General features: G+C 69.7%; 1 protein-coding gene across 3 annotated transcripts; it reads left to right on the top strand.

The window, feature by feature from the left end:
• The first annotated feature begins 423 nt into the window (after positions 1–423).
• Positions 424–15,498, top strand: TSPAN4 (tetraspanin 4). 3 transcript variants are annotated; one of them, XM_052662019.1, is made up of 10 exons: positions 424–485; positions 3,577–3,669; positions 4,482–4,502; positions 5,885–5,964; positions 12,088–12,279; positions 12,542–12,616; positions 13,432–13,533; positions 13,750–13,881; positions 13,972–14,055; positions 14,771–15,498. In XM_052662019.1, exons 4-10 carry the CDS (start codon positions 5,902–5,904, stop codon positions 14,837–14,839), a joined length of 717 nt encoding a protein of 238 aa, XP_052517979.1. In that variant the 5' UTR covers positions 424–485; positions 3,577–3,669; positions 4,482–4,502; positions 5,885–5,901; the 3' UTR covers positions 14,840–15,498. The 3 variants fall into 3 exon arrangements, with proteins under 3 accessions (XP_052517979.1, XP_052517978.1, XP_052517980.1); XM_052662018.1 differs by lacking the exon at positions 4,482–4,502; XM_052662020.1 differs by lacking the exons at positions 3,577–3,669; positions 4,482–4,502 and having other exon boundaries at positions 438–485.
• The last annotated feature ends 639 nt before the right edge of the window (positions 15,499–16,137 follow it).

Genomic DNA, 16,137 nt, shown 5'->3' with positions numbered 1-16,137 from the left:
AGGGCTGTGTGCACTGAGAAGCAAGGAAGGCTCCCTGGAGGAGGCGAGCTTTGGGCTGAGGAGGGTGGGCTAGGCACCTAGGCAGGGTCTCCTCACGTTTGCTGGCCTGGGGCGTCAGGGTCTCTGGTTGGGGTGGGGGGTCGGGATGGGCCCACCATGTTGGGTCCCAGGCGTCAGCTCAGAGTCCTCCTGGGGTGGGGGGTGGACTCTGACTGTAAGTCAAGGGGCAGGGAGTGGAGGTCCCGGGGAGGCTGGCCAGCACTTCTGCGTCTGGAGTTTGGCTCTGGCCACCCTCCCCAGCGGGGTTCGCCGTCCCCCACCCTGCCACGTGCGGAGCCACGAGCAGAAGCCACTTCCCTGCCCTGCCTGCCCCCGCCCCCCTTCCCAAGCTGACTGGACGCACATCCTGTCCCCGGCTGGGATGGGGCCTTGAGTCACAGTGGCCTGGGGTGGACCCAGGCTCAGCTGTAGAGGCGGCTGCAGAGGTGAGGGGGACAGGCGGGAGGCTCTTCTAGAGCGAGGGTGGGTGCGTGCAGGCTTCCTGGGGGAGGGCCCTGTGGTCCACCGCACCTCGCTCTGGCCCAGCGGCTGTTTACTCCCAGAGACTGAGGGGCGGCGGGAGAGCCAAGTGGACATTCCGGGAATTCCGAGAACTGCGTGTGGATTCGGGGGGGACCTCCCCCCTGCAGCTCCCTGGTTTCCCAGGAGGGGATTGCTGAGCAGCGTGGCGGCACAGGCCACCAGCACATGTGTGCTCAGAGGCCCCTTGGGCACTTGGCCTCCGTGCCCACTCCGCCCTGGCTCAGGCCTGGCCAGGCTGGATCTGAGGACCCTGGGGGGGCCTCACGTCAGCCTTCTCCCCCGCTGGGCCTTCTCCCTCCCTGTGGGTGCTGAGGGGGCAGGCTGGGCGTAGTCCAGCTGTCCTCAGGGTGGGCAGGGGCAGAGAGCACCCCAGGGGCCTGGTGCACTCATGGGGGCGCCGGGGTGGGACAGGCCCGCAGTGGGGGCCCTGGGGATGAGCGCAGATGTGGCCCAGACCTCGGGCTTGGCCTGGAGATGGGCAGGGAGAGTGAGGCGCTGGGTTTCCGAGGAGGGGGTTCCTGCCCCCAGGGGCGGGGACACAGGGCGGGAGGGTGGTGCTCACATGTGGTCTGGAACCCGTGCGCCCTACTTCCTGCCAGAGGAGGGTCACTTCAGGGCAGGCGGGGGACAAGGGGAAATCCGCGATCAAAGCTTCAGCCGCTGAGACCCTGTGCCCTGGGTGTTGTCCTGGAAACGCCTCCTGAGAGACGGAGCTGCCCAGGAGGCAGCTGACCCTGCGCCCCCGTCTTGGACCACAGCGTCTGCCTCCCCTTCTGTGTGGGGGGGCCGGAGGCCACGAAGGTGGAGGGGCGGGATCCCAGCGCAGCCCCGAGCACCCAAGCTCTGGCCGCTCTGGTTAAGCTGTGCTCACACGTGGGGGGCGGTGTGGTGAGCAGGGGGCGTGGATGCCTCGTCGGGGTTTGACGGGGTCGCCCACCTGCTGCACCCGCGGTGACCCTCTGGGCCCTGGGGTCCCTGGCGGTGTTTGCCGGCCAGCTGTGCAACCTAGTGACCCTGTGGATGGGCATGGCCCTTGAGGATGGCCCGCTCGGCCGTGCGTGGGGCTCCCAGAAGGCACTGGTGTGTAGGGGGCAGGCTGGAGTGTCAGTGCCCAGGTGGGGAAGGGAGCTCCCAGGCCCCAGGGTGGCGGGAGGGTCCTGAGGGGAGCCCCTGTCCTCGGGTTGGCCTCACTGGGCCTGGGGAAGTGCTGGAGGCCTCTGGGTGGCCTTTTCCCTGGGGACCCCTCTCCTGGAGGTAGTGTCTTCCAGGCCAGGGGGAGGAGGGCTTGTGGGCCCGGGTGCTTGTGCGCCCCTCCCCCGGGGTCGGGGGCTGAAGCAGCAGCAGGAAGGCCGGCTCCGCAGGCCTGTTTGTGTTGGCGGGGCTTCCTGGCTCCTCGCAGTCGCCTCAGAGCCGGCAACCTGGGGGCCCGGGCTGGGCGGCCGGCTCTGCACCCTGAGGTGCGGGCACGCTCACTGGCTCTGCTGGGGCCCGTCTGCCGCAGGCCTCCGAGGCCGCCGGGCCAGCACTTTCGGTGTTTGGGGAGGTCCTTCTCTGAGCTGGGCTTCGGTCTGGCCAGGTAGGTGCCCACGCTCCCCCGGGCTCCCTCCTGCCCCTGCCCCGGGCCCCAGAGGGTCCCAGAGGCCCAGCCTGGGGCTGGCAGGGCTGGCAAGGGCTTCTTGCTCTGCCCATCCTGACCGCCTGCCGCGCGCATTATTCTGGGGACCCAGGCCTCTGCAGTCCTGCACACAGAGGAGGCCCAGAGCAGGCCAGGGGGCAGGAGGCTTCCTGGAGGAGGCGGCCGGGCTAGGTGAGGCGCTGGGACAGCCAGTTCCTGTCTGGCCCTATAGCCACCCCCACCCCCCGACTGAGGCTTGAGTATGGGCTGCCCGGGATGAGGTGGGGCCCTGTGTTCACGGAGGGGCATGGCGGTCACCCGTGGAGGGTCCCGGGGCTGCACTGGGTGGGGGTGTAGGGGGGTCGGCGGCTGGGAGGGGTGCGGGTGGAGCTGCCCCTCAGGGCCTGGCTGGGAGGCCCATCTCCTGAGCCCAGGTCTGGGGGGGTGCGGCTGCGGAGGCGGTCTCAGGGCTGGGGGCTCAGGCTGTGGGTTTCGGCGTCTGCAGCGTCGCTGTGGGCTCCGGGAAGGGGGCTCATCAGAGAACACGGCGGGGTGGCCCCCTCACGCCCCTGCCCTCCGTACTCCTGGGCCTGAGCCCCTCCCTGGGCGCAGGGGCACAGGGTTCACTGAGGTGGGGGTGGGGTCCCGGGCCTGGTCCGGGTGCCTCCTTTCTCGCAGTGGTGGGTGCTGGTCACCCCCCGAGTGAGGGAACCGGTCTCAGGTTGCCAAGCCTCCACCTGCTCGGTGGCTTTGTGTCTGCCGCAGGTGTGGGTTTGAGAGGACGTGCTGCAGAGGGTGGCCCAGGAGGGGGTGGGCAGGGCGGGGGGTGGGGGGCTTGTGAGCCTCTGCTGTCCGCCGCCAGCTGCTGGAAGACCACCCCCCCCCCCCCGCCGGCTGCAGGGAGCCCCTGACCGAGGGGTCAGGCGTTGGGGGAGGAGTGTGGCCTTGGCCCTCCTCACCCGCAATACCTGGCTGGTAGGGGTCACAGAGTCCCCTCTCTACGCAAGTCCATTAAGGGCCTCGTGACACATCGCTGGCTGGCTCCGCGGGGAGGCTGGGGGCTCAGGGCATCCGTCTCTGGGAAGTGGGAGGGCGCAGGGTGCAGGGCCCTGGGGCACGTGGACCGTCAGGCTGGGCTCCGGGCTGCGGGGCTGCTGGGGGCTGGACGGCCTTCCGTCTGCTGACCACGTGTATTCTCTGAGTGCAGCCCCGTGCGGGCATGCTTGTGCCTCAGGGCTGGGCCCTGAGTCTGCGCACATCGCCCCCGGCCCCCAGCCGCCCCCTCTCCCCGCAGGGATCCCGCCCCGGGTGCAGAGCCCCCGCAGAGGCTGGGAACGAGGCGCAGTGTGGCCTCCACTCCGCCTGTCTTCCCTCCACAGAGCTGCGGCTTTGGCCTTGCTGACTGCTCACCTGCCGGCTGGCCGGCCCTCAGGGCCACCAGGCACCGCCCGCCTTCTTCCCAGGCAAGCCAGGTAGGGCAGGGCCTCACTGGTGGAGGCTCTCCTGGTCCCGGGACAGACCGGGACTACGCCAGCCTGGTGTGGCCCTCTTGGCATGTGTCCCACTGCTGGGGGAGCTGCTGGGCGTCGGGGGTGGGGTCCCGGGGCTCCCGTCCACGTTCCCACTGGCCCCGGCATCCTTGGTTGTCTCCTGGGTGAATCTCAGCTCAGGCTCAGCGGCTCACGGCGGGGACCAGAGCAGGGTTTTAGAGGCTGGGGAGGGTTTTCAGGAGTCCTGGGGCATTGGCATGGTGTTGGCTGAGTGAAGCAGGGGAGAGGGCACCCTGGGTGCTGGGCCCCTTGTGGGAACCAGCCAGCCTTGCACTGGGCTGAAGGGTGGAGGGGAGGCTCCTGGCCCCCAGCCCTGTCCTCAGAGGCGCTGCCCTTCAGCCCGCCTGTGCCCACTGCGCCTCTCAGGGCCCTGAGTGGCCGTCCCTGGCTTGGGCATGTGGGCTGGCAGAGTTGGGCCAAGGGGGAGGTGGCCAGAGGCTGCTGGTGGTCACCAGGATCTCCCGGGCTCACCGCTGCCACTTGCCGCCTCAGCAGAGCTGTGGCCAGTGGTCTCTGCAGAGCCTGCACGGGGGCCCTCTGCGGCTGGCCTCTCCACCGGGCCCTTGGTCGGCAGCGTGTCCCTTCCCGGGGGCCCAGCAGGGCTCAGCCTTGGTCTCCTCATTGTCGCCTACCCCTCAACTTGTTTTTCTCCCTCCCCCCCCCCCCGATTCCTTCCTTCCCTCTGAGTTCTGCTGACCTTGGGCGAGTTGAGTCCTTCCCTCTTTCGACTGCAGCTTCCTGGACCATCCGACAGGGTGGGTGCTGCTCTGGGTGGCCTTGGTGACTGGGTAGACCCAGTCCAGGGCGGGGGGCGTCCCTGCCTGTCGCACCACCCTCCCCGGGGCCGGGCCCCCTGCTGAACCGAGAGGAGGAGGGGGGCTGCAGGCAGGAGGGGAGGGGGCGTCCAGGCCTCCGGCGGGGGTCTTCCCTCCACACGCAGGGCCTCCACCAGTGGGGTGGGCTGTGGGGGCTCAGCAGAGGGGCCGTCTGTCCCCGTGCAAGGGGCCTCGGAGCTCCAGTGTGCTGCCGAGGCTTGTGTGCAGGTGTCTGGGAGGGGCCGGTGCAGCGTGACAGTCAGGGCACCTTCGTCAGATTATGGAGATTCTCAAGACTGGCAGCAGCGTGGCCCACCTGCCAGGGGTCCTGTGTGACTGCACGTCGCACGTGCCCAGGAAGCCAGGACCGGGGCGAAGGCGGAGGGGTCCTGCGGGCTCGGGCCTGGAGTGGGCTGCCAGCCTTGCACACGTCTGTGGCCTGCCTTGGGCCCAGTGATGACGCCAGCGCCCTTGCCTGGCAGGGTGGCCGCCCTCCCAGCTCCCCCTGCCCCGGCCTCTCCCGGAGGCTTGTCCTTCCCCTCTGCCTGGTCTCCCGGGACCGCCCCCGGCTGGGGTCCCCAGGCTGACCCAGGGCCCCGCGCATCCCTCGCCGGCCCGGGGTGCACCCCGGGTGTGTTCCGGCTGCGCCCTCTGCGCTGCCTCGATCTGGGCGGGCAGGCGGAGCTGCCCCACGTCGCCCCCAGACAGCAAGTGGGTCACCCCTCATCTGCAAAGCGCTTTGCGTTTCGCGTGCGGTCGGAGGCCGCCGAGCCCGGCCGCCAGCGGGGTCCCGGCGCGCTGCGGCTTCCGGGCAGGGCCGGGGCGTCGTGCCGGGGCTGAGAGCTGCCGGCCCCGCGCCCCCGGCCCCGGCGGGCGCTCCGCGGGCGGGCGGAGGAGCGGCGGGCGGGGCGCGCCGGGGGCGGGGTCCGCGCGGGGCGGGCCGGGGGCGGGCCGGGGCTGCGATTGGCCGGCGCGGGGCGGGGCGGCCGGAGCGGCGGGGCGGCGTCCGCGCGAGGCGCGCGGGCCGGGCGGGCCGGGGCTGCGGCGCGCGGGCAGGTGTCCGCGGCCCGCCGCCGGTCGTCCCCGCGGGCCGGGGCGGGGAGCCCGGCGGCCCCGCGCGATGCGCCGCTCGAGCACGGACGAGTCCACGTACCGGCGCAGCCCGTCGCCGCCGGGCAAGGAGCCGGGCTTCGCACGCGGCGGCCCCTTCTTCGGCCTGCACGCCAGCCCCGGCCCCAAGGCGGCCCAGGCGCGCTACACGTCGCCTAAGGGCAACAAGTACGTGGTCTTCTACCTGGACCTGTCCTTCATCTTCCTCCTAGAGCTCAAGCGCTGCAGCATGGCGCGCGGCTGCCTGCAGGGCGTCAAGTACCTCATGTTCGCCTTCAACCTGCTCTTCTGGGTGAGTGGCGGCGGGCCCGGGTCGCCGCTCCCGCTGGGGGGTGGGGTGGGGGCGGGACACTCGGGACGCTGGCTGGCGGTGTGCCTGGGGTCGCTGGGGCCAGGGCAGCGCGGCTCCTGGGGGTTCCGGTACTGCTGGGGTCCGCCAAGCTGCACCCTGGGCGGCCGCCCTGCATCCCCTCCGCTCTGTCTCTTGCTGAGACTGGATGTGTGCTGCACCTGCCGTGGGGCGGCGTGGGGCCCCGCGCCTTCCCTCTGCCGGGCCGCTGGCTCCTTCCCCTCCGCCGTGCCCTCGCTCTTCGTGGGCACAGCCTCCCCAGCAGACCCGCCTTCCTGGCGCCAAGGACCGTACTTGCAGAGGGGCTGGGGGGCGGTGGGGATGGCAGGGCGAGCCCTCCGCTGGACCGGCTCCTGGGCAGAACAGGGGCTGGGGCCAGCGGGAGGGCTGTCTGGCCTTCTGCTGCACCTCCAGCCAGGTGGGGGCTGGTCTAACTTTGTCTAAGGTGGCTGGGTTTGCTCAGATGAGGTGCCTGTGTCCAGGGTCAGAGCTGTTGGTGCTACAGGGGGGCCCCCTCCCTCGAAAAACCCCAACACTGGAGGGCAGAGTTGCCGTCCACACCCAGGTGGGGGGGTTGGGCACGCACATGGGGGTGTCACACTGGCACCGGGAGCCAACCCAGCCGGGCCTGGGCCCCCCAGCCGGGCTGCGGGGCCTGTGGAGAGATGATGCCAAGGTCACAGCCGCTCCATCGCTAATTCCCGACGCCGCTCTCCTTCCATGGTGGGAGCGTGGGGGCGTGGCTGTCTCTCCTGCGGGGGCTCTGGACCCCAGAAGGAGGCCACCGACTGTAAACTCGTTCGCCTGAGCTCCACTTACCGCGAAAGGCTCAGAAAGCACCACCTGACTGCACCTCCCCTTTCCTGGGCTCTGGCCTAAGAAGTACAGGGTCGCTGGGAAGGTGGGGAGGCTTCTGCCCCAGTTGCCCACCCCCACAGGGGTCACTCAAAAGGTTCTCTGCAAGGAGCTCCTGGGAGGGGCCAGGCCCAGAGCTGAGAAGCCCCCATAGGCCAAGAGCAGAGGCGGCTGAGGCTGCACTCTGCCCAGGAGTGGGGGGCACAGCCGTCTCCTCCTTGCGGGGCCCTGGGCAGGAGCGGGGGCACCAATCAGGAGCAGGGGGTGGGCACCCGGCCAGGAGCGGGGGGCACCGGTGTGGTGAGCGGCGAGCAGCTGGCAGGGTCAGTCTGCCCCGGGCAGTGTGACGGGAGAGGGCTGCAGGTGGCCTTGTGACTGGTGAGCAGGAAGGGTGGCGGGCGGATGGGGGATGGGCGGTGGCAGGGGGAGGTCCTGGGGGGCAGGACCTGCTTCTCCCCCCGCACCCCTCCTCAGAGACGGGGGTATCTGCTTGTTGGGAGGAGGAGAGGGGGCCCTCGAGGGGCCTGTGCCCGAGGGGCAGCCCCCCAAACGGCCCGGCAGAGCTGTCTCTGCCCTGTGAACCCCGAAGGCGCCTCTACACCAGCTGCAGGGTGGACATGCTCCAGTGATCCCTGCCGTGGACGCCGTCCTCAGCCCCGGAAAGAACATCAGGAACCCCTGGGGACCCTCTCCAGGGCTAGAAAATCTGATCCCTTTATTATCCAATTACACTTCCTGGCCAGGTGGCCTGGCCTGGGGGCTGGCTTGGTCCCTCCACACCCCACCTTGGTGCCCTGCGGCCTTGGGGGTCTGCGGTCGGAGAGAGGACCCCCAGGAAACACAGGCCAGGGGTGGTGAGCGTGGCTGGGGGGCTGACTGGACCCCCACCCCGCCAGGCCCTGCGCAGGTGTCAGCCGGGCCCTCGCTGCTGCTGATGGGGCTGCGGGGTGGGGCAGAGCCCCCCTTTCTCGGGATTGGCACCGTTGCTCCTGGGGGTGCTGAGCCCCTGCTGGAATTCTTTGCCCCAGTGTTTCCCACTTGGGAGAAGCTGAGGGGAGGTGGAACGCCGCTTGCGGGTCAAGGTGTGGTGACCCCTGGGGCTTCCTCCTGCGCCCGCAGCTCAGCAGGGCACACTTGTCCTTGAGTCGCCCCGGAGCCCCCTTCTCCACTGCAGACCCCGTGGGCCCACCCCGCACCCGGCGCGCTCTGCCTGGGCCTAAGCCGGCCTCCCCAGCAGCGCCTCCTGCCCCTCCCATCCATCCCCGTGGTCCTGGCTGAGGGTGGGCAGGGGGCTGGCTCTGGAGGCAACCGTGCTCTGCTGGACGGGTTTTCCCTGGGGGTTCCTGGACGGAGTCTGGAAGGGCCGGGCTGGGACCTCCAGCCGCGGGTCCTCGTGTGAATCTGCTGGGTCCTGTGTGTCCTGCGGGTCAACAGCATGGCTCAGGAGAGTCGATGGTATCCCCCGTGCTTGTGAAGGGGTGTCCTGAGATGGAGCCCGGAAGGCCCAGGCGAGCTGCAGGGGGCACGGGGGGCCGGTGAGGCCCAGGTGTCGGCCAACCCCCAGACTGTGCCCCCACCCAGGGCCACCGGGCCCTCCTGGGGAGGCACAGCCCCACGGGGGACACCACCACCCTCCAGGGGCACCGCTACCTTCCAGGCGGGCAGGCGGTGGGCAGCTTAGGGCTAGGGTCCCTGAGCCAGGGGCATCCACTGGGGAGGAGGGCTGTGTGCGGGGCTCAGGAGGTGGCAGTGGGGCTGAGCAGCCCCTGGGCACTCTCCCTGCCCCTCCCCAGCTCTGGGGGGTGCTCAGGGCTCCCCGGGGCAGTTTCTGCAGCCCTGGGGATGGTCTTGGTGGTGGGGGCGGTCCTGAGTGGAGGCAGGGCTGGTTCTGAAAGGCGACGACGCTCCCGTGACTGGCGGGGCCTCAGCCTGCAGCCCGGCCGCTCCCGGGCGTGGCTAACTTGCTGCCGTCCCCCAGCCCCGTCCAGACGGGAGGGCTCCCTGCGCCGCCTCCCCCGCGTCATGGGCCGGCCTGCCTGTGTGGCTGCGGTGGGTGTCCTGCCTGCTCCCGTCGTCTGCTGCCCGGGCCTCCCTGGCTCCCTGGGCAAGTCCCACTCTGTGGACCCTCCGCCTCCCCAGCCAGCCCAGGGTGCGCTTGGTTTCCCCCCGAGGAGCTGCAGACAGGCCTGGCCTCTGGTCCCAGTCTCCTGGGACGGTGAAAGAGGGCCCAAGAGCCAGAAGGCTCTGCAGACCTGGGACCACCTCCGCCGGCGCCCCTACCCTCGGGGAATCAGGCAGGCCAAGGGGCCCTGCTGGAGGTCATGGGGCGGGGCCGGGGGTCTGCGGACCTCAGCCCCCATGACTGCTCTTGGCTCAGGCCTTCTGGGGGTGCTGGGGGCAGCTGTGTGTCCTGGTTCCGCTTTCTTCCTGCAGCGGGGAGGGGGCGGGGTGGTGGGGGTCCTGCTGCCGGCGACCACGAGCCAGGGTAGGTGGGCCGTGAGTGTGGGAAGCCAGGGTCCTTGGCTGTCCCGGTCAGGTCAGGGGTCAGGATGCCCCAGGACGCCTGTCCCACATGAGGCCTGTCCCTGGGGCCAGCAGCTGGAAGACAGGGCCTCTGGGGCCCGAGGTTGGTCCCCTGTGGTGGCAGCGGTGGGCCTCCCTGTCCCACCCCACCAGCATGCCAGCCCCCTCTGATCAGGGACTTGGTGGCTTCTCACATGGGTTGGGGGTGGCAGCAGTTGGTCAGGGGGCTTTGGGAGCTCTGTTTGGGGCAGAGAGGTGTGGCTTCAGCCCCTAAGGGGGCCAGGGGGCAGTGGAGAGGCCCCGGGGCCTGTATGGGGGTGCAGCCCTAGCTCCCCGCTGAGGTCCCACCGGTCTGCTCCCCAGCGGCCCCCCTTCCTCTCAGACACCAGTCTGGGGCGGGGGTCGGTGGGCTGGAGCCGGCCCCTCTCTCGGAGCCTGGAGGGAGGCCGGCCTTCCTGGAGTGTAAGGAGGACAATTGCAGTCAGTTGCACAGATTCTTTGTTTGTGGCCGCGCGGCACATGGGCCTGTAGTCCCCGGGCTGGACCAGGGACTGCCCACCCCACCGCAGGTGCAGTCTTCCCCGCTGTGCCGGCGGGGCAGCCCCTTCGCCACACAGAGTTTCTGCTCCCCGCCAGCGTGGTGCCCGAGCCCCGGCATTCGGGCCCCCAGCCCCTGCCCTGGGGACCTGCAGACCTGATTTCTAGCCCAGGGGACAGGTCTTTCCACCCGTGAACTTCACAGAGATGGGCTCCTCCCTTCCCCTGGGGCTGTTCTTGGCTCAGAGGGGGATGTCACCCCACCGTGCCCGGCCACACCCCCAAGACGGTGCCAGCTGCCCGGTGGGGGGCTTCTGACACACGCTTGGCCCCTGTGGGCACCTGGCCCTTCACCCCGTTCCAAGGATCGGGCCAGCTGCCCGGCCATCTGCCATGCCGAGCCACGTGACTGGAGGGCTGGCGCCCCCCGTGGGCCTCACCAAGGGGCCCCACCTGCCTAGCCCTAGCCCAGTCCAGTCCTCCAAAATATGGACAAGAAAAGAGACAGCAGGAGGTGGGGAGGGCGTGCCAGGCTGGGCACAGGGGGTAGGGTGTGCACTCCAGGTGTGAGACGGGGACAGGAAGGCCCTGGGGACTGCAGGGTTGGGATGGGGGGCCCGGGGCGGGGCTGCCGTGGGGTGGGGGTCTGCTCCTGGGAGGACACAGTGGGATGGGGTGGGGTGCAGCCCCCTGCCCGCTGCTGCCCGCGGGCCCGTCCTGGGAGGGGCCTCAGGCCCTTCTACGCTTGCTTCTCTGTCCGGGTTCCACAGGGCCCATTTCCCCCGTACTCAGAGGCTGTAATTTTCCTGCCAAAATGTTTTAAAAGCTGCCTACGCAGAAGCAGCTTCACAATTACAGGTAATTTTCTTACCCACGTGCCCGCATCGCGTTCACGCTGTTGTTGGTGGCTGGTCTGTGCCTGAGTGCGGAGCCGAGTGACATGTCTGGGTGTCACCGTGGGCCAGGTCCGTGTCATGGGCGGGCCCAGGCCCTGCAGGACGCTTCCCCCAGACGGCCTCCCGTGACCCTCCCTGGGTCTCCGCAGGGCCAGGGGCTTGGAGGCGCTCGTCCTGTGGACCACAGCTGTCCGTGCCGACCTCAAGGGCAGAGCCGGCTGGCTGGCTGTTGGGTTTTAGAGGAAGGTGCTCCCCTCTGCTCAGAGGCAGCCCCGCACCCCCCACCAGCGCCGGCCTGGGGGCTTGGCCTGGGGCTGAGCCCCTGGAGCGGGAGACGGTGTGCCTGGTCAGCGGGGATGGGCAGGTGTGGGACCAGGATGCCTGCTTTGGATTCTTTGGGGGGGCAGCCCCTGCCCCTGACCTGGGTCCCCCCTCTGCTGCAACGCTGGGCAGAGGCCAGGGGAGACCATCTGTGTGTGTGTGGCCCACACTGGCACCTGGAGAGCCCAGGGACCTGGGGTGGCCCTGAGTGCCTGTTTCCTGCCTGTCGGCTGGTGGGAGGGCTTGTGACCCGCGCCGGTCCCGGCCTCTTCAGGGTCCCCTGATGGCGCCCCCGGGCAGGGGTGGGTGCCCTGCTGCCCCAAGTGGCCTTGCCTGCAGTCAGCACCGTGGACAGCTCTGTCCCTGTGCCTGGCGGGGGCCTGCCACATGGGGGTCATCCCTCTCCCACAGGAGGGGCACACACACACTCTCACATGGCTCCTTATGGGGACACACAGACATATACACGTGTCCTTATGGGGACACACACACCCACGTCTCCTTACAGCCAGCTGACCCTGCCCAGCCTGGACACACACACAAATACACACTTCCTTATGGTCAACAGACCCTGCCAGCCTTGGGCTTGAGCTCCCATTTCATCTTGGGGCATCCCCAAGGCTTCAGAGTCCCAGCTGGCTGCGGGCCCCCACCCTCCTGGCCGCCCTCGCCCCCCCGGGGCCAGGTGTCTCCCCGGATTCATCACCGCCTGGCCTCCCCTGCCTCTTCCTCCTGTTTGAATCAGTTTTTGTAAGGAGCAATTAGGAAGTTCAGTAAAAGCTGCAGTGGTCGGGGGAGTGGGCCAGGGAGTGGGCTGGTGTGGGCTCGGGGGCAGCCCCACGGGGGGAACGGCTGGGGCCGGGGATGCAGGCCGGACGGCCAGTGGGTGCCTGGCGGGCTCCTCACCTGCGCCCCCCTCTGTGCCCCGGCCCAGCTGGGCGGCTGCGGCATCCTGGGCGTGGGCATCTGGCTGGCGGCCACACAGGGGAACTTCGCCACCCTGTCTTCCTCCTTCCCGTCGCTGTCGGCCGCCAACCTGCTCATCGTCACCGGCGCCTTCGTGATGGCCATCGGCTTTGTGGGCTGCATCGGGGCCATCAAGGAGAACAGATGCCTCCTGCTCACCGTGAGTCCAGTGGGGGGGCAGGCCGGGCCGGGGTGGCCCTGATGGACACAGGTGCACGTGTACACGCACCCCTGCACGTATGCCAGGCAGAGCCCCTCCGACTGGCACTGGGCCTGCTTTCTGCGAGACCGCCTGTCCCAGGACCCCCTCCCAGCTCCTGTCCCAGCCCTCTCAGTCCCCCAGGACCCTGTGCGGGGCGGGTGGGGCCCTCCGTGCGGGCCGGGTGGGCAGCACGGCTGAGGCTGGCGGTCCCGGCCCGCAGTTCTTCGTGGCGCTGCTACTGGTGTTCCTGCTAGAGGCCTGCATCACCATCCTCTTCTTCGCCTACACTGACAAGGTACAACTGCGCTGTGGCACGGGCTGTGTGGCACGGGCTGCACCCTCCCAGAGGCAAGGGGGCGGGAGGGGCCGAGAACCGACGCCAGGGACCCCAGCCCGGCTCTGGTCGCAACCACAGGTTCTGGCGGCCAGGCCTGGGGGAAACCGCAGGGCCTTGGAGGCTCCAGAGAGTCTGAGCACCCAGGGGCCCCCCGTCTTCAGCCGCGTGTCAGCTCGATGGGGAAGTCTCCCACCCCCTGCTGTTGCTTGATGACACACGCCAGGGTGTGTTTACATGCTTTATTCTCTGGTTATGCCCCAAGACTGTTACTTTTTGTTCATCTGGTTTAGCGCTGGCTACTGGAGCTCTGTGGCTCCCACATCCTTACCTCCTCCTCCAACACCTCCCTCTCTGCTGCTAGGAGACACCCCCCAGGTCCATCTTGGGGGGCCCCTGCCCCAGCCCTGGAATCGGCCATTTCTCTAGGGAGCCTGGTTCCTTCATGGAGAAAGAATGGTCTTAGGAACCAAGGTCTGGGCCTTGTTGGAGCCAGGGGTCCCAGCGGGCGCGTGCAGACGCTGCCCTGGGTGTGCGGTGCCCGACTGTCTCCATCTGCAAGTTAACTGCCATAAGCTCGTGCTGACGCGTCTGACTCGGATCCCATGCTCAGCACCACGAGAGGCCCAGGGAGGCCTTGGGGCGCCAGAGCGTGGTGGAGCCTTCAAGGCAGGGCGACTGCAGGGAGGCGGACAGAGGGCACCTGGGGCCGGCGCGGGCGCGGGTCCGGCCGAGGCAGGTGGAGCTGGCCGCAAGGTGGCCCTGCCGTCCTGCAGATCGACAGGTACGCCCAGCAGGACCTGAAGAAGGGCCTGCACCTGTACGGCACCCCGGGCAACGTGGGCCTTACCAACGCCTGGAGCATCATCCAGACGGACGTGAGGCGGGGCGGGGCGGGGGCGGGGCCCGGGCGGGGCGGGGCGAGGGCGTGGCGGGGCAGGGCGGGGGCGTGGCCCGGGCGGGGGCGGGGCGGGGCAGGGCGTGGCGGGGCGCGGCGTGGCGTGGCCCGGCCGGGGGCGGGGCGGGGCAGGGCGGGGCCCGGGCGTGGCGGGGCGGGGCCCCCTCTGCACAGTCCCAGCCCTCCTCTCCCGCAGTTCCGCTGCTGCGGGGTCTCCAACTACACCGACTGGTTCGAGGTCTACAACGCCACGCGTGTCCCCGACTCCTGCTGCCTGGAGTTCAGCGAGAGCTGCGGGCTGCACGCGCCCGGCACCTGGTGGAAAGCGGTGAGCCTGTGCCCTCCGGCCGGGCGCGGCTCGGGCCCCTGGGGGCAGGGGCCGACCTCGCCGCCTCCCTGACGCCGACTCTCTCTCCAGCCGTGTTACGAGACTGTGAAGATGTGGCTCCAGGAGAACCTGCTGGCTGTGGGCGTCTTCGGGCTGTGCACGGCCCTGGTGCAGGTAGGAGGCCCCACCTGAGCCCTGAGCCCGAAGAACCGGGCAGCTGAGGAGTCTGGCTCCCTGGCAGAGGTGCAGGGGCCTCCGGGGGATTGTCAGGGGCGGCGTCCACGGGGAGGTGACCTGTGACACCTCAGGGACAGACTCCTGAGCTGAGGGTCTGATCTCGTGGACGGAGATCAGCCCCGGCGCCTCTGCTGAGGGTTGCGCACCAGCCGTGTCCCCACACCCCTGCCAGGGGCTGTGGGGGGAGGGGCGTGGTCACAGGACTGCCCAGTGCAGGGCGAAGGTGGGCAGTGCAGACCCTGCTGAGGCCCGGCCGGCCAGCCCCTGCTCCCCAACCTTCATGCAGGACCTGAGGACCAGCCCCAGGGGTAGCCCAAGCAGTGTCAGGGCAGCCGTTTCTGGGGTGCAGGCAGAGGCCACCGCCAGTCACCCCCAGGGTGATCGCAAAGGAGTGCAGGGCAGCTGCTGGGGGCCCAGCCTGGAACCTCTAGGCCCTGAGGCCAGCGGAGCCCGGGTGGCGAAACCCACTCCAAGGGGAAGCGGGTCGGGGTCTGGCCTACGGGGTGGCTCTAGGCCTGTGGGGGGCATGCCCTGCCGGAGGCTTCCCCAAGGATGGGAGTTCCAGCCCCCCAGGACGCCGCGAGTGCAGTGGCCGTGCCGGCCACTGGCCGTGGTCCTGAGCGGCCCTGCCCAGCCCCCGCTGTTCCCGCAGATCCTGGGCCTGACCTTCGCCATGACCATGTACTGCCAGGTGGTGAGCGCGGACACCTACTGTGCATAGCTGCCAGCTGCCCGCCACCCTGCTTCGCCGCCAAAGGATGTCGCCCCCCCCGGAGATGGCCGTGCCCCCGCCTGCCTCTCCTGCCAGACCTCTCACCGGCCCGGGCCTGGGAGCCCCTGGGACTCCCGGCCTCAGCAGCGCCGTGCCCAAGCAGGCGGGGTGCTGGGCTCCGCGGGGGTTTCTGGCGCTTTTCTTGCCCGAGTGCTCTCCAGGGCAGTGTTTCCCCACCAGCCCCGTCTGGGTTGGGGTGGGAGGTGAGGGGCTCCCCGCTGGCCCTGGTGCTGGAGACGGGCCTCAGGCTGCTCCCTCACACCCTGCAGTGGGGCCGCGGCAGGCTCCAGGCACGTCTAATAAAGTGTGGGCAGCAGTCCCCCTCCGTGTGTCTCAGTGCCTGACCCGGGGGGGGGCCACACCCAGGCGGGCCCTGGGGGCCGTGGGCCCTGCACCCACTCCCACCGCCTGCTGCTTGGAGGGGGGCTCCGGGACAGGCGCGGCCCCGCCGCCTGCACGGGTCGGCAAGGAAGCCCAGAAGGTGGGCTCCAAGCTGTGGCAGAGGGGCCCCGAGCCTTGCTGACCCACCCGTGGCCAGTGTGGCGGGCACGCCATCTCCACGCCCCTGCTCCTGACTTGGGGGTGCTCCCCCAGCCTCAGGGCCGCCACCTCCACCAGGGGTGTCCTCCCGAAACGGAGCTCAGCCCCATCTTCCCCCTTGTTCTGTTCCTGTCTTGTTCCTAAAAGCTTCATCCCTACGTGTCACTCGTGGGTTCTGTGAATAAAGTGGGCTGTCAGGATGGAAGGGCCCAGACTGGGGAAATGGCTGAAGTGCACGGAGGCACCTTGGAAACGGGGATGGGACTCCTGGGTGCGGAGACCGGGGTGGGGGGGCTCTCTGGGGCACCCAACACCACCCCCCCGGCCCATGGCAGGCTGCTTGGCCTCCAGCCCCTCCCCCCAGTGCTCGCAGGCCCACCCTGCCGGCCACCCCTACGTCCCTGCAGTGCAGCAAACCTGCCTTGGGGACACCTGGCTGGCCACTAACCACCGCACAGCTCAGACCACCAGGGCGCCTGGCCCCTCCCGGCCACCCACTCCTATTCTATCCCATCCCCGTGTCCCCCGTCTTCCGTGGAAGCCCCCAGAACACCAGGGATGGTCAGAAGTAACAGCAGATCATACCTGGGAACGTCTAGGCGCCACAGAAAGCAAGTGGGAGTGAGAACGTTCTGGCCAAGCTGTCCCCCAGCCCCACCGGCACCCTCCGCCCTGTGCCCACAGCCCCGCTCACACCTCTGTCCATC

The sequence above is a fragment of the Budorcas taxicolor genome, chromosome 25, assembly GCF_023091745.1.
Source record: "Budorcas taxicolor isolate Tak-1 chromosome 25, Takin1.1, whole genome shotgun sequence".
In the NCBI taxonomy this organism is placed as follows: Eukaryota; Metazoa; Chordata; class Mammalia; order Artiodactyla; family Bovidae; genus Budorcas; species Budorcas taxicolor.
The sequence above is the reverse complement of the archived record's forward strand: the minus strand, read 5'-3'. Positions and strand labels throughout refer to the sequence as shown.

Bases quoted from the DNA above. Each gene is read 5' to 3' on its own strand.
- TSPAN4 (XM_052662018.1), top strand. From the start codon at position 5,902: ATGGCGCGCGGCTGCCTGCAGGGCGTCAAGTACCTCATGTTCGCCTTC. The intron at 13,534-13,749 runs GTGAGGCGGGGC...CCTCTCCCGCAG, and splicing joins GGAGCATCATCCAGACGGAC to TTCCGCTGCTGCGGGGTCTC. The intron at 13,882-13,971 runs GTGAGCCTGTGC...CTCTCTCTCCAG, and splicing joins CCGGCACCTGGTGGAAAGCG to CCGTGTTACGAGACTGTGAA.